A 23984-nucleotide genomic window follows, 5' to 3' on the forward strand; every position below is an offset into this window, starting at 1 on the left:
CTTCTGGGAGCTCGCTTTTAAGTCTCTGGATGTTGGCCGTTGATGGGATTACACACACCTGGGTTCCTCTGCCGGTACCTTCATGCGTGAGGCCCGTCCAAACGTGTGGAGAGGGGCCTCGAGCATGGCTGTAGCTAGGTTCCGGTGGTCTTCGACTGCCGGGAGCTCTGCTCAGGGTGGGGAGTGAAGCTGGAGCCCATCCCCTCCGAGGGGTCCCGGGGAATACAGCCAGGTGTGCGGGCAAGAGACTCTCTGCATTTTAAAACATTTTTAAATACATTTAAAGCATTAATACATAGAGAATGTATTTAAAGCATCAGACAGTTTCCCGTTGGCTGGGTGTTGCCTGCCTTCTCCGGTTCACCACAGCACGGAGCATCTTCGGGAGAATTTTCTGGTCTGGCCCTTGTGGTCCTGCTGGGCCACTCTGGGCTCGGGCTGTGACCCCCTCATAGGAGCTCAGGCCCCAGGGGCAGCTCAGGGGTCCCCCGCGATGGGGGAAACCTGGGAGCCAGGGGTCCTGCCTGGGTGCTCTCCCCCGGCACTGACCCTCTGCCCTGGCCCCGAGTGAGTGCCTCCCGTGTCTCCAGTGGACTCTCCGGCTGACCACGTCCTCCCAGGATCTGAGGAGGAGGTGGGGTTCTGGGGGTCTGTGGGCTGAATCTGGGGTGAGGGAGAAGCACAGGCCCCGGGGCGGGAAGGACACCGTGGGACGTGTCCACCAACGGGGAGGTGGGATCAGTGCCTGCCCGAGGGGGTGCTCCCGGCGTCTCACTGTCAGGGCTCTGCCCAGGGGGCGGTGGGGGGTTTCGGGACCCTGTGGGGGAGGTGCTCACTGTCGGGCCTTGCAGGGGCCCCCTGCCCCCACCCACCTGTCTCGCATCAGCTCATCACCTGTCGCATCCATCACGTCCAAATCCCGTGCTGACCTCTGAGCGTCATCCATGGGCTGTGCAAGGGTTCTGGGGCTCCTTCCAGAGTGACCTGTGCAGTGACTCCTTTGGGAGGCGCCATCGGAAACTGCTCCCCTGATCTCCAGATGAGCACTGTTGTGGGAGCATCTCCTCTCATTGCTCACTCAGCACCCGGCAGGCCTGGAGTCCAAGTGGCTGGGGCTGACAAGGCAGCTGAGCTCCGGGTCTCTCACTTGGGTGGCTGGGGGGGGGGGCGTGTCTGGAGTCACTTTGGGAGGGTCTTCATGGAGGGTCTTTTCTCACTCTCCAGAGGTGTGTGTGGCAAGGTCCCCAAGGAACTGGGCCAGTCTCCCGTCCCCGTCAATCACCCAGGACCAGGGAGGGGGTGCGAGCAGGGGAGCAGCCACACTGGCTGCCAGCCCCTTCTCCCTCGGGCGGCCAGAGCTGACCGCGAGTGCCCGAGGCCACTCCAGTCCTGCCCTCCCTCCGACTCGGAAGTGTTTTCATTTGGGAACCACATGCAGTTGTTGTCAGGGCTTGCTCCCGGCTCTGTGCTCGGGGATCACTCCTGGTGGGACTTGGGAGACTGTTTGTGGTGCTGGGGGTTAAACCAGGTTCCCCCGCGTGCAAAGCAAAGGCCCTCACCCGACCCTGCCTCCCCCTGCCCCTGCGTTCCGGAGCAGACGGGCCTGGGCTGGAGCCACAGAATGTCAGGCTGAGTGAAAAGGTGACAGGAGGCACTGCCCAAGGAAGCTAGTCACATTGTTGTTGTTGTCGCTGTTGTTGTTGTTGTTGTCGCTGCTGTTGTTATTGTCGCTGCTGTTGTTGTTGTCGCTGCTGTTGTTGTTGTTGTCGCTGCTGTTGTTATTGTTGCTGCTGCTGTTGTTGTTGTTGTCACTGTTGTTGTTGTCACTGCTGTTGTTGTTGCTGCTGCTGTTGTTGTTGTTGCCGCTGCTGTTGTTATTGTCGCTTCTGTTGTTGTTGTCGCTGTTGTTGTTGTCGCTGCTGTTGTTGTCGCTGCTGTTGTTGTTGTTGTCGCTGCTGTTGTTGTTGTTGTCGCTGCTGTTGTTATTGTTGCTGCTGCTGTTGTTGTTGTCGCTGCTGTTGTTGTTGTCGCTGCTGTTGTTGTTGCTGTATTTTTGGATCACCCTGGTGATGCTCAGGGTTACTCCTGGCTCTGCACCCAGGAATCACTCCTGGTGATGCTCGGGGGAACCTAGGGGATGCCGGGAATCGAACCCGGGTCGGCCCTGTGAGCGGCAAACACCCTCCCCCCTCTGCCATCTTTCCAGCCCCACACTGGTCAGTTTAGAAACTGCTGTTTTGTTGTCCCAATGTTAGGACAAACAAAACGTGTGCAAACTCTCTATTTCAGGCCATGTCCTTGTCCCGGGCTGCTGGTGCTCGGAGCTGGGCTCCATCCCGACCTGCGCTCAGGGCGAGCCCGGGGGTGGCCCGGGGAGGCGCTTTCTGGTGTCTCAAGGCTGTTCACACTTATTCTTTCTATCCATGCAGCACAAATGAAATTTCTATTGGCATCATCAAAAACCCCAGTGTCTAAAGACATGGCAAGGTGCGTGCGGACGCCCTCAGCAGGTGCTGGCGGGACGTATCGTGCCAGTTAAAAAGCTGAGCGAGGCTTCCCCGTCCACGCACGGGGCTGAGGGGTGCCCGCTCAGCAGAGAGCGCCTGACTCAGCTCCTTTCAAGGGTTGTGTAACGTGCCCGGGGCTGGCGCAGGCTGCCTTGACACTCTGTAGAATATTCCACGGGCAGCTTCTGACGGGGAGAGAGAAGGGAGGCACAGGGCCCTGCAGAGAGAGAGGCCGGAGTCTGTGGGCGAAGGGGCTGTGCTCGGGAGTCTGAGTAACTCGTCTGACTAAGCGCCTCGGAGGCCAGCAGGCCCGGGGCGGGGGTGGTCATTCCACTGAGTCTCGGAACCTCCGGCCTGGCCCCATGAAGATGCCCCAGTTCCACGTTCCTTGTGTGTGTGAGGGTCTGTCACCTGCTTCCAGGCCCCGGGTACAGGGCAGACCCTGGGTGTTCACACTGCGCCTTCTTCCTCCCCTCCCGCCCCTCCCCTCCACTCCCCCCTCCCCTCTCCTCTCCTATCCTCTCTCCCCTCCCCCTCTCCCCCTCCCCTTCCTTCCCGCCTGGCATCACTCAGAGGCCTTACTCCTGCTCTGCCTTCAGAGACCGCTTCTGGTGGGCCCAGGGCACTGTACGGGGTGCTGGGGATGGAACCTGGGCCGGCTGCATGCCAGGCAAACGCCCTCCCGGCTGTACAGTCGCTCCCGCCCTCTGCCCTCTGGGACTAGTGCCATCTCCACCGACTCCCCCGAAGGGTCGCACACGGTCCAGTTGTCTGTTATTGGCCCTGACTGGGCGGTGGGTGCCCAGAGCCCCCGTCAGCACCCCCCCTTCTGCTGCACAGCCCCGGTTGATTAAACGGGTGTCCACAGTTCGATTTGCTAATTCCTTGTTGAGAGGAAACAGCCAGAGCCAGTGGCCGAGTCTCTTGCCGTCAACTTGGCTTGTTCGCGGAGAGGAAACTGCAGAGGCTGGCCGGCCGGACCGGGGTACTCCCGCGCTGCGTCTCCTGGCCCGGGGCCAGCGTGTCATTGATCTGCAGCGAGGGCAGCGCTCAGGAGCGGCCGGTCCTTCCCCGCCTCCCGGGGGCTTCACAGAACACGCGGCCCCTCTCTGTGGAGCCTGTAGTGCGTCACCCGCGGGCATTGGCTCTCGGGAGCCGGTTAACTGGATCGGAACTCACTTTGCAGCAGGAAATTTGAACATGTGAACCCCACGGGTCCTCCTGAGCTGGGCCCAGGGCCCGGCTGCTGAGACGCCCCCGCGGCCCAGCACCAGCCCCCGGCACCCGTCAGCCCTAGGGGTCTCCAATGACGCCCCCTCCCCCCGCCCAGCTCATCCTGCCCGTACCCTGCAGATCTCTCTGGGTCTCCCCATCAGAGTCTCCCATCCCCGGCTGGCCAGGTTCACGGCAGCGCCTGTCCGGACTACTGTCTGCCACGGCCGCCTGGGTCCACCTGTCCCTGTCCCAGCATGAGAGGACTCGGGGGGAGGGTTGGCCTAGGCCCTCCCTGGGGCACGGACACAGGGGTTGCACCTTTGGGGTAAGAGGGGAGGGCCACGTGCTGCAGGCGGAGGGGCCGACGCCAGGCCACACGGGGGAGGGGTCCGAGCACGTGGAGAGAGGACGTGGGAGGGGGAGGGGGCTGCCATCGGGAAGCGGCTGCTGGACAAGGGTGCGAGTGAACGAGGCCGGGAGAACCGCAGGTCGGGGCGGGGCAGGAGCTATGTTGGCCCCCAGCAGGGGTGGGGCGTGCTGAGGCCCCTGGGCGCCCGTTTCGGGGACGAGGAGCACACAGTCGGCCCTGGGAGCAGCTCCAGGCAGCTCGACCCCAGCGCACCTTCCACCAGACTCACCGGCCCTCTGCCCACCTCGGGACCCTGGTCACCCCGACCCCGGCTCACTCCCCTCCTGCCCACTCGCTCACCTGCGCCCCCACCTCTTCCTCTCTTCCTCTTCCTCTCTCTTCCTCCTGTGCCCAGCTGCGGGCTCCTCCCCGAGCCCTGGGCCCTGGCCAGGGCTTCGTGTCAGCGGAGGATGAGCTCCCGGTGGCAGGCAGGGACGCGCGGGAGCAAACGTTCACAGCAGCAGACGCCGCCTGGAGGGAGATGAAATCGCGTGGGTTGGGGAGCACCTGGGAAACTGAAATGTCTGGGGTTCGAATTTCAGAACCACGTGTGCCCCAGACGCAGGGAATGTTCTAGTCCCTGGGCGCCATGCTGTCCTGAGTCGGGTCTGAGTGTCCAGGTGGGAAACGGGGCCCCGGGTGACGGTGGCAGCTCCTGTCTGGGGCCTGGGGGCCGGCCGCGTCTGCCAGGGAAGGAACCAGAGAGGAACTCACTGCCCTTGCCGTGAGGCCTGTTAGGGGCGTGGAGGAAGCGCCCCCCGAGCGGGAGTGAGCGGTAGGGCGCCACGGCGGGGGCCCCCAGAGGCAAGAAAATAGGCAGTTTCCTGGGTGGCGGTTTCGTTCGTCTGGGTCGGACCTTGGCCGTGTCACAGACCCACTCTCGGGCGTGAGAGCTGAGCCCGGGGAGGGCTGACGGCACTGGGCATCGCGTGTCACGCCCTCCGTGGGCGCGGGCTGGTGGCTTTCTTCCTAGTGAGCAAAAGCTTCGAGCTTCTTTGGCGTGGCAGCGTCCGTCACCTGACTCGGGGTCTCGGGTCCTGCCCTTGCTTCCTGCAGGCCAGGCCTCGCCCGGGCTGGGCTGGACCGGGCAGTGGGGGCTGGAGGCCCGGAGGGAGCAAACAAGCTCCTACTCTCCTCCGTGTGACACGTCAGGGTCAGGAGGTCAGAGCATCCCCCGCTTTAACACTGAGTGAGGTGGGGGGGGGGCGGGGGGAAGGGCGGGGAAGGTTTCTCGGCCCCCGCCCGGCTTCTGGGGTTTCTCTGGGGCTGCCCAGCCAAGGGGCTTCCCAGCATGTCTGACGGCCGGGCTGTTTCCTTTCCACGCAGGGGTGAGCTGGGGGAGCACCTTAGCACCTGCCACCGCAGAGGCCCCGGCGAGGGACGGGGAAGGAGCTCAGGAAGTGGTCAGCATCTCGGCCTTGAATGGAAGCGTCTGGAACCCGATGGAGCAACTCCACCCGCAGGTCAGTGCGCTGGTTTCTTTCTTGCCTGGTGGCGGTAACGTAAATCACAGGAACTTGAACGGTCCACGGGGCCTTTCATTCCACACGGGCTCACTTCATTTAGTTATTTATTTATTTTGCTTTTTTGGGTCACACCCAGCGATAGTCAGGGGTTCCTCCTGGCTCTGCACTCAGGGATTACTCCTGGCGGTGCTTGGGGGACCCCATGGGATGCTGAGGATTGAACCCGGGTCAGCTGCATGCAAGGTAAACGCCCTCCCCGCTGTGCTATTGCTCTGGCCCCCTGGCTCACTTTAATTTTATAAAAGTGCTCTCAGCTGGGGCTGGAGAGATCGTATAGCAGATAAGGCCTGCAGGTACGTGGTCCAGTGGGTTTGTGCCTGGAACCCCGTATGGTCTCCTAAGCCCTGCCAGGAGTGAGCCATGAGCATCTGGGTGTGTCCCAAAAAGCAAAAAGGAGAAGTGTGGTCTTTCTTGCCAACTGGATGAAATGCTCATGAATATTTAATTGCTGTTCCGTGAGGCTCAGTGTTCCATGTCACTCATAAAGATGAGTTTTCACCAATCGGGTTCCAGTTCCGGACAGGCGCCTTCCAGCCCTTTGCTCGTGCGCTGAGGCCGTTGGTCCTTGGGCCTCCGTCACCACCTGTTGGCGAGACGGCCGCGTTCTCAGGATGGATACTGCACTGCGGCTTGGAAAACGCCTTGGACGCTGCGTCAGTGACGCGTTAGACTTTGTTTTCCTTGAGCCTTTGACCATGTAGAGTGTAACGCACGATGTGTGAAGCGTCTGACTCACTTTCACATTGTGATGGCTTTGCCTGTCAAGCGAACGTGGCTTTCTTAGGTTTCAGACTTTCTCAGGCCAGAGCGGCGCAGGCCGGGAAACCCGAGCCCGGTGGAGAGGGCGTGCCGATGGCTCCGTCCTCGTGTGTGTGGAACTGCTCCACGGCTATTTTTCATAATGGAAAGCAGATCGGGGGGAAACGGGCAGCTGAGGGCTCGGGCAGTCCTCTGGCTTCCCGGAGAGACGCAGTGATGGGAGACGACACACGTCATTCATTCATTCACACTCCGGCGCGGCTTCCTGCCGGAAACCGGTGCTGAGAGGGCTGGACGTTTGGTCAGCAGAGACTGTTGTGAACAGGAGACAAATGCCGTTTCACTGTGGTTGTGCTGAAGGTGTTTCCTGGGAGGAAAAGAGTACGTTAAAGACCCTCCCCTCCCTCCCCTTCTCCCCTGCCTCCCCTCCCTCTTCTCCCTCTCCTCCCTCGTCTCCATCCCCTCCCTCCCCTCCCTCCCCTCCATCTCCTCTCTCCCCTCTGTCCCCTCCCTCTTCTCCCTCTCCTCTCCCTCCCTCCCTCCCTCCCTCCCCTCTCTCTCCTCTCTCCTCTCCCTCCCCTCCCTCCTTCCCCTCCCTCCCCTCCCTCTCCTCCCTCTCCTCTCTCCTCTCACTCCCCTCCCTTCCCTCCCTCTCCTCCCTCTCCTCTCTCCTCTCACTCCCCTCCGTCCCCTCCCTCTCCTCTCTCCCCTCTGTCCCCTCCCTCTTCTCCCTCTCCTCTCCCTCCCTCCCTCCCTCCCTCCCCTCCCTCTCCTCCCTCTCCTCTCCTCTCACTCCCCTCCCCTCTCTCCTCTCCTCCCCTCCCTCCTTCCCCTCCCTCCCCTCCCTCTCCTCCCTCCTTCCCCTCCCTCCCCTCCCTCTCCTCCCTCTCCTCTCTCCTCTCACTCCCCTCCCTCCCCTCCCTCTCCTCCCTCTCTTCTCTCCTCTCACTCCCTTCCCCTCCCTCCCCTCCCTCTCTCCCCTCTCCCTCCCCTCCCTCTCCTCCCTCTCCTCTCTCCTCTCACTCCCCTCCCTCCCCTCCCTCTCCTCCCTCTCCTCTCTCCTCTCACTCCCCTCCCTCCCCTCCCTCTCCTCCCTCTCCTCTCTCCTCTCCCTCGCCTCCCTCCCCTCCCTCCCTCCCTCTCTCTCCCTCCCCTCCTTACGCTTTTCTTGTTTCGGGTATGGGGATGCAACTGGTGGTGCTGGGGGGGTCACTCCCGAGGGACTCTCTGGGCCTCCCCCCGGCAGGTAAGTGTCCCACCCGCCCTGGTCTACCTCCCAGGCCTGACCTTTCCCTTAGGCGGGAACAATGTAACACGCGGGAGAGGTGCAGGGGGAGAAGCAGCCTTTGCATAAACAAAGTATCCGTCGGCACCTGACTGGGGCACTCTGGAGTCTCAGGACGCCTGGGGGCAGAGCAGGAGCCCGGCTGCCTGCACTGCTGCCCAGCTCCGTCTCACACTGCCCCCACCCCCCTTTGCTCTTGTGAAGACTGAGGGTCACCTTCAGAGGGCGGAGCTCTCTGGGCCTGCACATGTAGCCGCAATGTTCGTACTTGGTCATGGTGCTTGTACCTGGTTGCAGTGCTTGTACTTGGTCATGGTGCTTGTACTTGGTGGCAGTGCTTGTACTGGTCATGTGCTTGTACATGGTGGCAGTCCTTGTACTTGGTTGCGGTGCTTGTACTTGCTTATGCTGCTTGTATTTGGTTGCAGTGCTTATACTTAATAATAGTGCTTGTACTTGGTCATAGTGCTTGTACTTGGTGGCAGTGCTTGCAGCAGGTCTGGTGCTCCTGGTGATACACACACAGTGCCAGTGCCTCAGAGATCTCATGCTTTATTGTGGTGCTGGGGATCACAACAGCAGGGCCTCCAGGCCCTGTGCAGTGACCTGGGGGATGGACTCACACTTACCTTGTGTAGTGACCTGGGGGAAGAACAACACTTACCCTGTACAGTGACCTGGGGAAAGGACTCACACTTACCCTGTGCAGTGACCTGGGGGGATGAACTCACCCTGTGCAGTGACCTGGGGGAAGGACACACACTTACCCTGTGCAGTGACCTGGGGGAAGGACACACACTTACCCTGTACAGTGACTTGGGGGAAGGACACACACTTACCCTGTACAGTGACTTGGGGAAAGGACACACACTTACCCTGTGCAGTGACCTGGGGGAAGGACATGCACTTACCCTGTGCAGTGACCTGGGGGAAGGACACACATTTATCCTGTGCAGTGACCTGGGGGATGTACTCACACTTATCCTGTGCAGTGACCTGGGGAAGGACACACACTTACCCTGTGCAGTGACCTGGGGGATGTACTCACACTTATCCTGTGCAGTGACCTGGGGAGGGACACACACTTACCCTGTGCAGTGACCTGGGGGATGTACTCACACTTATCCTGTGCAGTGACCTGGGGAGGGACACACACTTACCCTGTGCAGTGACCTGGGGGATGTACTCACACTTATCCTGTGCAGTGACCTGGGGGATGTACTCACACTTATCCTGTGCAGTGACCTGGGGAAGGACACACACTTACCCTGTGCAGTGACCTGGGGAAGGATTCACATTTACCCTTGCAGTGACCTGGGGAAGGACTTACCACTTACCCTGTGCAGTGACCTTGAGGAAGAACTCACACTTACCCTGTGCAGTGACCTGGGGAAGGACTCACACTTACCCTGTGCAGTGACCTGGGGAAGGACTCACACTTACCCTGTGCAGTGACCTGGGGAAGGACTCACACTTACCCTGTGCAGTGACCTGGGGAAGGACTCACACTTATCCTGTGCAGGGCCAAGACCAGAGTCACAGCCTGATGCAGGTGCACCATCCCTCGGTGCTGGGCCCTGGCCTCCCTGTGGGCGACGGGCACTCTACACAAGCAGGCGGAGCTGGGGAGGCCGCAGAGAGGAGCTGTGCCCCCTCTCGCACCTCCCGTCTCCCCGCAAGCTGAGTGGATCGGCACCTCTCGCCCCTGTTCCCGTGTTGAGAGGTCACTAGGCCCATCCCTCTGCCCTGTGGCCTCACCAGCCCCGGCCTCTGCCCCCGCCCGTCCAGCCGCCACGTGCTGTGTCCTGACCTTCCTGGCTTGGGGGATGGACAGTTGTGAGGAGGACAGTCAGGGGGGTCATCTGCAGTTTCTCGTGCCTGGGCTGGGCGGGGCTGCTTGGGGCCAAAGAGCTCGGAGGAAAGGGCCGTGCGGTCACTCCCCACCAAGGGCTCACGGTCCACGGGGCGTGGACCTGCGGGAGGCAGCCGGGATCCGCCAGCTCAGGTCTCGGCCGTCTCTGATTTCTGAGCAGGAAGCCCTGGGCCCGGTCACTGCAAGGCGCCAAGTCCCACTGCCGGGAGGAGAAGCAGCTTCTGCCCGGTCTGGGGATGTTCGTGGCTAAGCCGTGCCCCTTGGACACTCTGACTTGGACAGCCCTCGGCTCAGCCTGCACGAGCCTCGTGTGTTTGATCCTGGGGGTGGAGTCCAGGCCCCTCTGGGGGGGTTGGTGAGCAGCGGGTCCTGGCCGGGAGTTGGAAGTTTCTTCTCCAGCCGCCCTCCTCCCTGGGCCCCTGCCAGGCCTGGGGGTAGCTGGCGTGAGGGCAGGCACCGGCTCTGGTGGTCCTGTGGCCACGGGCTGTACTTCTGCCTTCTCAGCTGCAGAGCGGAGATGCGGGCACACTTCTCGAGAAAATCAGGGGCAGCTGTGACGCTCCGGTGTGTGTGTGTGTGTGTGTGTGTGTGTGTGTACGGGGTGGGGGTTGCCACGCCACAAACCTTCCTGCCCGACAGATTTCATCCTGAGCACTGTGTGAGAGCCAAACCTGAGAGTCTAGCGCTTCGATGGCCCCATCTGTGCCGGCTGAGAAAGGACAGTGACCTCCTCCCACCCCAACACACACTTTATTTTAACCCCGGGGTGCAGAGTTGTTCGTGATGATTTGTTACAGGCATCCAATACTCCCACCCCAACCCCACCACCACCGTCTCCATCTCCGCAGCCTCCCCTCAGGTCTGCCCTGTAGCAGCCCCACAGCCGTTTACTTTCTCCTGCTCATCACCGTTAAACGGCTCACGGAATGATCTAACAGTTATTCCCATAGAAGGAAATTCGTAAAAATTGTTGTATCTTGCCATGGGGGCATTAAGTCCTTGTCTGAGGGTTTCCTGGGCTGTTGTTGTGGGCGGAGCCTTCTGGGGTCAGGGTTGTCAGTGGAGACGGGTTGGCTTCTGCGTTACATCCCCTCTGAGCCGGTTGGGGTGGTCCTGCTGGGATGCCAGTGTTGGAGAGTTAGGACATATTTGGGGGGCCGCAAATGTGGCCACATGCTCCGGGAGATCGGGAGACTTAGCTGGGCCTGGTTGCTGGGCTTCCAGACGAGGGGGAGGCAGGAGGGTCTCCCGCCCCAACTCAAGGAGGCCTGGCATCCCCAGCCACAAAGACTCACCCACCGGGGTTGTAGGCAGATTAGGTTCTCTCTGGCGCTCAGTCCTGGGGTACGGGGGTCTGGGCAGAGACCTGACAGCAGTTTGAGGTTGTGGGAGCAGCGGCCAGAGCTGTTGGTCTGGGGCCGGCCCACTTCCTCCTGAGATCACCGCCCACGTCCGAGAACTTCCTGTGGCTCGAGATTCAGTTCTGAGTCTCTGGAGCAAGGCGGGTAGTTGGGCTCACAAGGGCGGGGGGGGGGTGGGCGGCGAGTGGCTGCCAGGTCGTCTGGAAGTACGGGCAGGCGGGGGCGGTCGCCCACCCCGACTCCGAGGGGACCTGAAATTTTCAGCCGCGAGGACCCGAGTGCTGGGGGCTCTTGGCGGATGGGGTGGAGAACAGCGGTTTCCTTCTGTCGGGCCTTTGTGGAGGCTGAAGCGAGGGGTTAATTCTTTTCCCTGAAACATCATCTTCAACAATTACAGCAGCCGCAGCCCGGGGAGGGGCTGGGACGATGGACGCAGCTTTGCCGGGAGGGCCCTGAGTCAGGGTCCCGGTGCTGGCCAGCTCCAGAGCATCCCTGAGTGTGCCTCGTTGACCCTCACAGGCTGCCCTGGGCTCTGAGCCGTCAGCCTGGGGGGCCAGGGGGGCCAGGGGGGCCAGGGGTGGCTCCCGAGTTCTCCGGGAATCACTGAGGCTCTTCCCCCCACTCGGCACTACCGCACCAGCTTCTGATCCGACTCGGACTTTCTCGGTGCTGAGTGGCCCCCGGGCCCCAGGCCGGCTGCCTCCTGCTCACTCCCTGGCCTGGGTCACGACCTGCTCTGCCCCGAGCAGCCCCCGCAGAGAGCCGGGCTTGACCTGTGTGGCCTTTCTCACAGCCGGGCGGCTGGCCCGTCTCTCCGCACCTAGCCCTCTTCTGCGCATATTATTTAGAGAACCGGCTGCAACCCAGAGCACTGTGTGGGGAGGCTCGGAGCTAGCGAGGGGCGGGTCACTGTGGCATGCCCCTGCTTCCGGTGCCAGGGGCCATCAGCGGGCTCGCTCCCCCACCCTTCCCAGAGGGCCTCCAGGGACACCGTGACCCTCGGGAAATGGGGGACTGCGAACCCCATTCCAGCCGCAGGCCTGGTCACCTTATCTGCCCCCTGGCTGCAGGCGGAGTCTCGGCCTCACTGGAGGCTCCCTCACAGTGCTCCGTGCTGGCTGCTCTTCTTGACTCTTCCACAGATACATAAAAGGACAAGAAACGGTTAGGATGAAGCGAGCCGTTTGCCTGTGTTCACAGCCCTGCCCGCCTCTAGGGACCCGGGCAGCGGCACACGGAGATGGTGCGACGTCTCCCCGCCCAGTGAGCAGATGTTCACAGCCCCCGCTTCTGCCGCAGGCCCCGGGCTCCAAGTGCGGGCGGGTCCCTTTGTCCCGTGGCCCCTGGAGCCTGGGGTACACGGCCACAGCCCTAAGGTACCGTGATTTCTGTCCAAGTCACACTGTCCATTACTAACCACACCTGCAGGTTGCATGGACTGGCCCCCAACGTGCAGGGCATCCTGTCTGCCACCTGCACCCGTTCCCAGGGGGAAGAGGGGGCAAGGCCAGTGCTCCTTCTTCCCCGTGCGGGTCCTCCCTTGGATCAGCACAGGCCCCTGGCGATGCCCGAGGGGCCTGGCTGCCCCTGTCCTTCAGACGGAACTCTCGGCTCCTCGGAGCCAACGCCAGGGCGGAGACTCCCACCCGGGCCTTCCTCGGCTGGAAACAAGGCCCGGGGGCACGAAGCTTCCCGTGCCCATTCGCTCGTCGGGAAATGTTTGCTCCGTGGGGAGCCGCGGCTGCCGGGTCTTCTCAGAGAAGGTGGGGTGGGGAGGGCTGCTCGCTGGACACACTGACCAGCAGGCACCAGCTTCCCGGCTGGGCTGACCGGCCGAGTTGGACAGGGGGTCCCTGGACGCCTGGGCATGAATGGGGAGAAGGAGCTTTGCAAAGTCCTCCATAAACACGTCTCCGTGGAGCTCAAGGGCTTTTCCAGCCTCTGTTCCTCGGAGGGTGCGGAACTGTCCGGTTCCTTCTGGAAGCTTCTGGGACAGAAGTGGCTTGTGGGACAGAGCAGCGTGGCTGCTGCCGGGCCTGTGGCTGGGGCTCCAGGATCGGGGACACAGAGCAGGCCTGGGTCCCGGGGCCGGCTGCGGTGGGCCCGGCCGGCTGCGTCGGCAGGTGGGGGCCCGGGTTGGAGCCATTTTAAAGGTCCTTTAATATAGAACCGACTTCCGGAGTTCGAGGAAGCGTTGGCTTCTGTTCAATAAACACCCTCGGAGCGTGGGGGAGGGGGCGCTTCACCCCAGCTCCAGCCGTCTCTCCCCGCACGGGGACCCCCAGAGCTGACGGGGGTGTGGTGTACAAGGGGCAGTGACCCCAGGACACACCTGGCCCTGCCGATGCTTCACTGTGTTGCTCTGCGTTGGGCGAGTCCCACAGCTTCTTGGAACCTCCACGTCCCCATTAAAGACAGCGCCCCGTCCCGCACGGGGGAGTGCGGCTCAGTGGGCAGCTCCCGCCTTCCTGCGAGGGCGACGCTGAGCCCAGCCCTGGCCAGGCCCAGCCGCCACCCGGGGGCTCCAGGACCACCCTGAGGGTGTCTGACCGTGTCACCCCCGGTGAGCACCGTGACCCATGTGGGACCCCCACTCGGGAAGCATCACGGCCCGGGTGAGGCCTGAGGGGGCCGCTATCCCCCCTCCTCAGGGGCTGGCCCGCACGGCTCACCTCAGCACCTCGGGGCCCACTGGGTTTGGAGTTAATATGTTTTCTTTGCGAGTCCCTTGGTTTTCAATTATTTCATTTCCCTTTTTCCCCTCGACTTTTGTTCCGGCCGAGCGATTTCCTGTTGAGGTTTGATGAATGCCACAGAAAACTTCAGAAAAAAGCATTTCCATAAATCGTTGAGCAGTTGGAGCACTTCCCCCAGGCACTGGCATTTGGGGGGCGAGGAGTGGCCGTGAGCGGCAGGCGCGGGGGGATCCTCTCTCCACACAGGACTCGCGGGTGGCGGCTGGCAGAGGCGGGGCCTCTGGTGGGGGCGACGAGACCAGCACCAGGCTGTGCTCGGTGTGACTGAAGACAGCAGTCAGGCTGTCACCGTGGCCCCTTGGCCCGGGATCCCCCCTAACGCGTCTGGGGGGGCCACCCCCGTCAGCGGCTGCTGGACCTCGCCTGGGCACCTCCAGGCACTGGCTGGCTCTGGGTTCCCATCTTGAGACCCGTTTCCCCGTCCCAGGACCTCTCTCCAGACACCCAAAACTCATCCCAGGGGCCGGAAAGGTAGAAGAGTGGGTGGGACACTTACCGTGCATGTGTCGGACCTGGGTTCAATCCCCAGCACCCCATATTGGCCCCTGATCCCTGAGCACAGAGTCAGGAGTGAGCCCTGAGCACTGGAGTGGCCCCAAGACAGAGGTTGCATCACATTCTGTGTGATGTCTGAATGGGGGCAGTGATGGATGTGTGGGTAGAGGCGTGGATACATGGGTGGGTCCCGGGATAAGTGGGCTGTGGCGGATGACTGGATGGGGATGGGATGTATGTGGGACCGATGGGTAGGTGACAGGTGGGAGGTTGGTTAAGTAGTGATGGATGGGTGGGTGGCAGAAGGATGAGTGGGAAGTGATGGATGGATGGGTGGGTGGGTGGTAGAGGGTGGTGGGTGGGAACCTAATGTGTGTATGAAGGATGGGTAGATGGACGATGGATGGATGGATGGATGGATGGATGGATGGATGGATGGATGGATGGATGGATGGATGGATGGGTGGATGGATGGATGGATGAATGGATGGATGGATGGATGGATGGATGGATGGGTGGATGGATGGATGGATGGGTGGGTGGGTGGGTGGATGGATGGGTGGGTGGATGGATGGGTGGATGAGTGGATGGATGGATGGATGGATGGATGGATGGGTGGATGGATGATGGATGGGTGGATGGGTGGGTGGGTGGGTGGATGGATGGATAGATGGATGGATGGGTAGGTGGGTGGGTGGAAGGATGGATGGGTGGATGGGTGGGTGGATGGATGGATGGATGGGTGGGTGGATGTGTGTATGTGGGTGGGTGGGTAGAAGGAAGAAGGGATGGGTGGATGGGTAGATGGATGGATGGATGGATAGATGGATGGATGTGTGGATGGATGGATGGATGGATGGATGGATGGATGGATGGATGGATGGATGGGTGGGTGGGTGGATGGATGGATGGATGGGTAGGTGGGTGGGGTGGGTGGGTGGATGGATGGATGGATGGGTGGTGGTGATGCCTGATGGCTGGTTGAGTGGAAGGAGGGACGGTGGTGACGTGGGGTCGTCAGGTGGGTGGTGACACATGATAGATGGTGAATGGTGGGTGGTGGGTGGGTAGAGCTAACAGCATGGAACAGGGGCGTGATAAAGCCGTGTTCTCTCTCTCTAACGTGACCCCTCAGGGCTCCCGCCTATGCCCGTCAGATCTAAGTAGGTCTTCAGCCCCTGGGGTGGAAGATTCTGTCCCTACTTGGCCTGTTTGGAGTTTCGTGTCTTCTAGACTGACTTAGTGCTTGGAGAATCTCCCCCCTCCCCCCGCCCGCCTCGAGCCACAGTGAGAAGAAGGCAGAAGTGGCAGGGCGTGACCTTACACTTGGTTCCACCGCCCCCAGAGATCGACTCTGGGGGACGCTGTCAGGCCCGAAGACACACGTCAGCTGGGTAGGGGGTCCCTGGGGGGCTGCGGCCTCCAGCCCAGACATGCCTAGAACCGGGCAGAGTGGGCGCCCTGTCGTGGAAGGCCCTGGGTGCATCGTGCCCTTGGTCACTGGGGTCCCATCAACATCTGCTTCTCACGAGAGGCCCCCCAAGGGAGCCTGTGAGAGACTCAGCTAGGCTGTGGCCTCCGCCCAAGACCAGAAGCCACGTGGCACCTGGTTGTCCTTGCTTGCACGAACGGGGCTGCGGAGCACTGCAGAGGGGGAGAGGACGTGGGGGCGGGCCGGCATGAGGGAAGGAGGTGCCAGGCCCTGCGAGGGGCAGGTCAGCCCCAGAGAGGTGCCCCGGCCGCCTACCCCTGTGCCTTCGACGGAGCCCCGAGGCTCACTTAGAAGTGAGGAGAGAGGGGGCTGGAGCAATAGCACAGCAGGTTGGGCATTTGCCTTGCACACGGCCGACCCGGGTTCGATTCCCAGCATCCCATATGGTCCCCTGAGCACCGCCAGGAGTAATTCCTGAGTGAAGAGCCAGGAGTAACCCCTGAGCATCGCCAGGTGTGATCCAAAAACAAAACAAAACAAAAAGAAGTGAGGAGAGAGTTAGCCGAGGAGGTTGGGGGTTCTTCCTGCTCGGCCCCGTCCCAGGCCTGCCTCCTCCCTGCAGCCCACCCCCTGCAGGCATCCCTTCTCCTGTCTGAGGTGCTGAGACAGGGGACCCCTCACCACGTTCAGAGACACAGGCAGATTGACCCCTGGAGGCTGGGGCGGGGCGGGGGTGGGGAGCCGCGGTGTGTGAGGCCCTGCCGTAGGCCCCGTGCCCAGCTTGGGGTGCCCGCTGGAGGTCTGTTCCGCTCTCGCCCCAAAACCCCCTTGGCTTCCGCCCACGGATGCCTGGCGCTGTGCGGAGGATCTCTCTCCTGAGGGGCGGGGCGGAGAGGCACTGACTCTGCACCTGGGCGGGAGAGCTGAGGTGCTGAGGGCCGCGGGCACGGGGCGGGGTCCGGGCCAGCAGGGGCTCCTGGGAAGCCACAGCCAGGAGGGCAGGCTGGACTGGACGGTCACTCGGGCTCTGCTTGCTCTGTACCCCGTCCACAGCCTTCCTTCCCGGCGTGGACAGGGTCGGGGCCAGCAGGAGCCTCTGGGCAGACCCTTGGGGCAGAGAGATGGGGACGGGGCGAGGGTGGGGCCCAGCGGCCGCTGTGAGCCTGGCACCGCCCTCGATGGGGGCCAGGGGGCCCGGGGCCCCCACCTCCAGCCAGACCTTCCGCAGGGCCCACTCTGACCCTCGCCGAGTGAGCACTCACCGCCCTGCGGGCCACACGGCTCTCGGCACAGCGGCAGGAGGCAGGCCTGGAGTCGGCTCCACCGTCCGAGCAAACGGGAACGGCCTGAGCGTGTCCTACACCACACGCCCGGCTCCATGCGCAGCCGGGTTCCGGGCTGGCACCGCCCCCACGTGCCATGGCGGCACTCAGGCGCTCTCTTCCGACCAGAACACTGCCTGCAGGGCCGCCCCCCTGCCCTCTGCACCCCACTGCAGCACCTCTCCCCTCTGCATCCCGATATAGCCCCGTCCCCCCTCCCCTCTGCGTCCCACTGTAGCACCCTCTCCCCTCCCCTCTGCATCATGGCATAGCCCCGTCCCCCCTCCCCTCTGCATTCCACTGTAGCACCCTCTCCCCTCCCCTCTGCATCCCAATATGGCCCTGTCCCCCCTCCCCTCTGTGTCCCACTGTAGCACCCTCTCCCCTCCCCTCTGCATCCCGATAAAGCCCTGTCCCCCCTCCCCTCTGTGTCTGCGTCCCACTGCAGCACCCTCTCCCCTCCCCTCTGCATCCCGGTATAGCCCCGTCCCCTCTCCCCTCTGCTCCCCACTGTAGCACCCTCTCCCCTCCCCTCTGCATCATGGTATAGCCCCGTCCCCCCTCCCCTCTGCATCCCACTACAGCACCCTCTCCCCTCCCCTCTGCATCCCGATATAGCCCTGTCCCCTCTCCCCTATGCGTCCCACTGCAGCACCCACTCCCCTCCCCTCTGCATCCGATGTAACCCCGTCTCCCCTCCCCTCTGCATCCCACTACAGCACCCTCTCTCCTCTGCATCCCGATATAGGCCCGTCCCCTCTCCCCTCTGCATCCTAGAGCAGCACCCACTCCCCTCCCCTCTGCATCCTGGCACAGCCCCATCTCCCCTCCCCTCTGCATCCTACTGCAGCACCCTCTCCTCTCCCTTCTGCATCCTGGTATAGCCCTGTCCCCTCTCCCCTCTGCATCCCACTGCAGCACCCTCTCCCCTCCCCTCTGCATCATGGCATAGCCCCGTCCCCCCTCCCCTCTGCATCCCACTACAGCACCCTCTCCCCTCCCCTCTGCATCCCGATATAGCCCTGTCCCCTCTCCCCTATGCGTCCCACTGCAGCACCCTCTCCCCTCCCTCTGCATCCGATGTAACCCCGTTCTCCCCTCCCCTCTGCGTCCCACTACAGCACCCTCTCCCCTCTGCATCCCGATATAGGCCCGTCCCCTCTCCCCTCTGCATCTTAGAGCAGCACCCACTCCCCTCCCCTCTGCATCCTGGTATAGCCCCGTCCCCTCTCCCCTCTGCATCCCACTGCAGCACCCTCTCCCCTCCCCTCTGCATCTCACTGCAGCACAAACTCCCCTCCCCTCTGCATCCCGGTATAGCCCCGTCTCCCCTCCCCTCGGCATCCCACTGCAGCACCCTCTCCCCTCCCTTCTGCATCCTGGTATAGCCCCGTCCCCTCTTCCCTCTGCATCCCACTGCAGCCCCGTCTCCCCTCCACTCTGCATCCCGATATAGCCCCGTCCCTTCTCCCCTCTGATTCCCACTGCAGCACCCTCTCCCCTCCCCTCTGCATCCCACTGCAGCACAAACCACTCCCAGTGCTGCGAGAAGGCCCTCAGCTGCAGCCCCTGACAGCTGAGGTAGCTCATGTGCCAAAATCTGAGATACTCAAATGAGCGGGAGACGAGGCTGCAGTGACCGGCCTCTCTGGACCTTTGCAGCGTGGGATGACACGTGGCCCATAACCATTGGTGTTTCACGGGAGACCCCAGGTTCAGGGGCTTCGCCGGAGGAGCATAGGAGGAGGCCAGGCGAAAGCGGGGGCCCTTTACTGTCTAAACGCTGCCCTCGTCCCTCCAGAGAGGCGCCGACTGACACGCCCTGCCCCCTCCCTGCCGGGTGACCGGTCAGACCCTCGGCGATGGCTGAGGTTTAGGACCCCTCACGAGCCGTCAGGGCGGTTGCTGCCGCCGCTCAGCTCACTCGGGGACGCTGAGGACGAGCCCTTCAGACGTCCTCCAGCTCAAAGGCACAGCAGGCGCCCGTCAATTGGCAGTGAATATTTTTAAACTTATAGAATAGGGTTTGAGGGCATTTCTTCAAATAGAACAGTAAGATCTGAAAAGAGTCGTCCAAACACCACTTCCGGAAAACTCGAATTAGTTTCAATAGGGGCTGGAGAGAGGTTTGCTTCTGTACTAGCTATTAAAGGGCCGAGAAATCGATGGTGAGAGCAGGGAAGGAAAAAAGCGTGTTGTCTCGAGGCTCTCTGGCTTCCGCAGTGTAGGGGGTGGGGGTGCTGGGTGGAAGGGTCAGGATGGACCTCCCACGCCCTTGACTGGAAGGCAGCGTCCAGCAAGCGGAACGGGGCCTCAGAGACTCCCGCCACTGGCCTGGCCTGACGCCAGCATTTCTTTGACGGGGAAGAAAGTCAGGTGTGAGCTTCCAATTCCCCAAAGGCAGCAGCGAGCCTCTTTTGCAGCCGTGGGGCTGGGAGCGTACAGTCTCCCAGACCTCCTGTCCAGGGTGGGGACGGTCCCTGGCCAGAGATGGGCTGAGTCTTGGTCAGGACAAGCCAGCTCCGTTTCTGACAGATGAGGACATAGTCTGGGAAGGGGAGAAGAAATAGGCTCGCTGCTGGTGTCTGGGTGGACTTTCATATTCAACCTCCATCCTAGAGTCAAAAAAGGTCATTGAACAGGGAAAAATGGCAGAAAATAGCGATCCACAATCAGGAAGGGAAAAAAATCAAAACAATCATCGAGAAGTTACTCCATTCCACTTACTGTAGATGGGACTTTAATCAGGATCAATCTGGTTAAAAATAAAAGGATAAACAAGAGGGAAAAAAATGTATTATTTCAACAATGGTGTAGAATCTACCAAATCAAATAGACCATCTGTAACTGAAAGAAGAGTATCAGGATTTAAGTGTTCATTGGAATGTCCAATAACAGAATGGAAATAGAAGCTAGGCTTTGTAAACTCAAAGACGGAGCAGTGGGAGATCATGAAGCTCACAAAGTAGCATGTGGGAAGGACAATAGAACTTCAGAGCACACGCCACCTGGTTTATATGTAACTGGAATCCCATCAGGAAAGGAGGGACGTTGAGGCAGGGGATTATCTCAAGAGAAAAGTTTGAGAATTTTTCAGATGTGATGAGAAACAATCAGACTTTGAAGAAGTGCATTGAATCCCAGTTAAGGGGAAATGGACACCAAGAAACCCCCTCAAAATACTGAAAATCAAAGCCCAAGAGAAAATCAGGTGGAGAAATACATCCAGTGAAGCAAAATTAAGATGTATCGCTGACTTTTCAGTATCAAGAGCCAGAAAAAAAATGAAAAGGTATATTGAGTGACCAGAGTTAGGAAAGTTGCTGATCTGAAATTCTAATCCGGTGAAAGTATTCTTTAAAATAGGAGTGAATATGTTTAAGGACTCAGAGAGGTGATGAAATTCATCTCTAATGGACTAAACTACAAAACCTATAAAACAATTTCTCATCTGTTTGAAGAAAAATGATTCCGGATGGAAGTAAAGGTCAGGAAGAGCTCGAGAAAGTAAATATGTTAGTCAAGATGAGTATTGACTGTTTCAAACTAACAGTTGTGGATTTTTAAAGACTCGCACACACATTTACCATCAAAACCAGGACATCAGCAAAAACAGAGTTAAGCTGGTATGAGAGTTTGTGTTTTGAAGATGGCAAAGACTGTATACTGTGATGAGGCTAAGAGGCATATTTTCACCCCTAAATTACTAAAAGAATAATGGAATAATGTAAGAAGCTATTAGATAATGAAATCCTATTTTAATGGGTTAAGTAAAAATAAAGGAGCAAAGTAATAATAGGACATGACAGAGAAGGATCGTAGACTTATTGCAGATGTGCCAGTAATGACATTGACATTAATGGCAAATTTAAGGAGATTTTTTTTCCAGTGGAATTAAGATAGCAGACTCCCTACCATGACTTCCGAGAGAGCCGTGTTGAGTGTCAATTATAAAAACATAAGATAGAGAGACAAACTATTTATAGACCGAATGTAAAGGATGGAAATCCGTATTCCATGTAAAGACTGATCAGAATCAAGGGAGCACCTGTTCTCCCGGCGAGGAGAGCAGATTGGTGACAGGCTTGAGTCAGAAAGGAAAGGGATATTTCAGGACAAAGGGATCAGTTAACCTGTCCTAATTCCTTTTGAAATTCATTTCCTTTAACATAAAAAAAAGCTTCAGAATTTATTTAGAATATGCACCACAGGGCTGGAGAAACTGTTTAGGGATTAAGGTGCTTATCTCTTATGTGGTTTGATCATTAGCGCCAAGTGAATTACCTTAGCCCCGCCAGGAGTGAACCCCAGCACTACTGGCAGTGACCCCAAACTCAATGAAGGTGCATCAAAATCAAAAGAATTGAGAGACAGACAGAAGCATGCCATGCTGGAGATTTTTTTAAAGCAATCTTACAAAAAAATCATAAAACGTGCATTTCAATGATGGCAAGTGTATAAACCCATGAAAACTGCCAAGATTTAGTTACTGTTCTGTCATCATCATCATCACCATCATCATCATCATCATCGTCATCCTGTTGATCGTCGAATTTCTCAAGTGGTCTCAGTAATGTCTCCATTCGTCCCAGCCCTGAGATTTTAGAAGCCTCTCTTTACTTGATGTTCCCAATGAAGGAGGCTCTTTCAGGGTCAGGGGAATGAGACCCAGCATTGTTACTGGTTTTGGCATATGAATACACCATGGGGAGTTTGTGAGGCTCTCCCATGTAGGCAGGAAACTCTCGGTAGCTTGCCAGGTTCTCCCAGAGGGAGAACTAGGCTATATCGCGCAGCCGCAAAGTGGCTGATCTCTTCTAGGAGCTTGGTTTTAAGTCTCTGGATGCTGGCCATTGGTGGGATTACAGGGCGCCGGGGATAATCTCTGGGTGTGACCACCTAGCTACTGGAAAATGGGGAATCTGGGCGGAAGAGGCCCAGTCCCGAATCAAGCTGGCTCAGAGGTCTTTGCCCCAGGTCCCACACACCTGGGTTCCTCTGCCGGTTCCTTCATGCGTGAGGCTTGTCCGAACGTGTGGAGAGGGGCCTTGGGCATGGCTGTGGCTAAGGCTCTGGAGGTCTTCGGCCGCCGGGAGCTCTGCTCGAGGTGGGGGCAGGGAGGGAAGCTGGAGCCCATCCACTATTCTGTCATCTCCCAAGTTTCCTTTGAGATTGGTCTCATTAACTCTGACCCTAATTTGTTGTTAGGTTTTTGTTGTTGTTGTTTTTGGAGTGTGTGTGTGGGGGGGTGTACCTCCAAATAACTGGTTAGGGGCCTGGGGCCTCTCCGGGAGACCAGGCCAGAGGTTCAGTGTGAGGACTGGGGGATGGGCTGCAGCTCAGTCCTGGGGACCACCAGGGTCATACCCAACACTGCAAGGGAACCACCAGGGTCGCACCCAACACTGCAGGGGGACCACTAGGGTCGCACCCAACACTGCAGGGGGCCTCTCGGATACAACCAGTGATGCTCAGGGACCAGGTGGCATCAGGGATCAGTCCGGGCAGAGCCACAGGTAAGGTTTGCACCCCAGCCCTGAGCTAGCTCCCCCGCCCCCTCCAATCTAGGTTTCAATCATGGAAGACGAGATTTTCCCCTTCTGGGAAGTCCTAGGAGCAGGCCCGTCCAGTGCGTGCCCTGCTGTCGGGCTTTACCGTACCGCTATCGAGGGTCATTTTGGTCCTGCTGGTGTGAGTCTGCTTCCTTCCCTCACCCAGAGCCTCTCGGGGATGCAGTGCGGTTTGCTCCGACGTTCGCCCGGGGATGGGCGTCTGGTTAACTCCAGCCCTCAGCGACTGTGAACTGTTGGGAGAGGTGGAGTCAGTCCAGAGGGCGGCATGTAGCGTGCAAAGGGCCTGGGGTTCGGCCTCTGGCACTGCGCGACCCCCCCCAGCCTCTGCTCAGTGTAGCGCCGGTGACCCCGGGACCATGAAAACTGTCCCCAAAGAAGAAAATTGCTATAATTATTGTTGTGTGGATATATTTTTTTTCCTCGGGAAAATATTCCAGAGTGGAATTCCTGTTTCAAGTGTTAAGTACATGTTTGGCGTTCTCAGAAGTTGTTACATTATTTTACAAAGCGATTATGGCATTTTACTTTTCCACCAGCAAAGCACATGCTCGAATCTTAGCCCCGCTCGGGCTTCTGCTTCGTCCACTCGTCCACTCAGCCTCTCACCGGGGGCTTCTCCTGGGATTGCTCTCGCTCAGTGCTCTAATAGGCCGACCTTGCTTATCACCGGCACTTTCTCACTCAGACATGATTTATGTGAGCGGTGGTGAATATTTGTTCAAGTACTTCTGCCCATTAGGGTTGTTTATGCCTTTCCTCTTGAATGGTTATAATCTTTTTCTGTATATAAGATTGTCTGTTTTTTTGGGACTCACACCCTTCCTGGCTCTGTGCTCAGGAATGACCTCTGGCAGCGGGCACGGGGCCGTGTGTGGTGCTGAGACAAAAAGCCAGTGTTTCTGCCCACCCTCCTGTGCTATTTCTCTGGCCTCGTATTGTAAATATTTTATCTGATGCAGTGGTTTAGCATTATTTTTCCTTAATGATGCCTTTGATAAGCAGAACTTTTCGTTGTTGTTTTGGTTTGGGGCTACCCCTAGTGGCGCTCATAGCTTACTCCTGGCCCAGTGCTCAGAAACCAGGCAGGCGGAGAGAACAGATAGGTGCGAGGGATCGAACCCGAATTGGCCACGTGCACGGCAGGTGCCCTTCCCGCCACACCATCTCTCAGGCCTCAGACCTCTAAACATTTGAAGTCTCATTTATCAAACAATATTTCATTTTCTATAGTTTGTCACCCTGCGCCTTTAACCTCGCCACATTTTTGTAGCTGAAGTTGCTTTTCTCGCTGACAGTTCACTTGTTGAGCTTTCCCACAACTATCTCTGCCTTTTTTTTGCTTTTTGCTTTTTGGATCACACCTGGTGATGCACAGGGGTTACTCCTGGCTCTCCACTCAGGAATTACCCCTGGCCGTGCTCAGGGGACCATATGGAATGCTGGGAATTGAACCTGGGTCCGCCGCATGCAA

General features: G+C 59.3%; 1 protein-coding gene across 2 annotated transcripts in view; it reads left to right on the forward strand.

The window, feature by feature from the left end:
- ADAM12 (ADAM metallopeptidase domain 12) overlaps positions 1-23984 on the forward strand; it is a 224619-nt gene that overhangs the window by 22780 nt on the left and 177855 nt on the right. For both annotated transcript variants that reach the window (XM_055118985.1, XM_055118986.1), the window contains exon 2: positions 5458-5594. In XM_055118985.1, coding sequence (XP_054974960.1) covers positions 5458-5594 — 137 coding nt within the window. The remainder of the gene's footprint in view (positions 1-5457; positions 5595-23984) is intronic.

The sequence above is a fragment of the Sorex araneus genome, chromosome 11 (genome assembly GCF_027595985.1).
Source record: "Sorex araneus isolate mSorAra2 chromosome 11, mSorAra2.pri, whole genome shotgun sequence".
Classification (NCBI taxonomy): domain Eukaryota; kingdom Metazoa; phylum Chordata; class Mammalia; order Eulipotyphla; family Soricidae; genus Sorex; species Sorex araneus.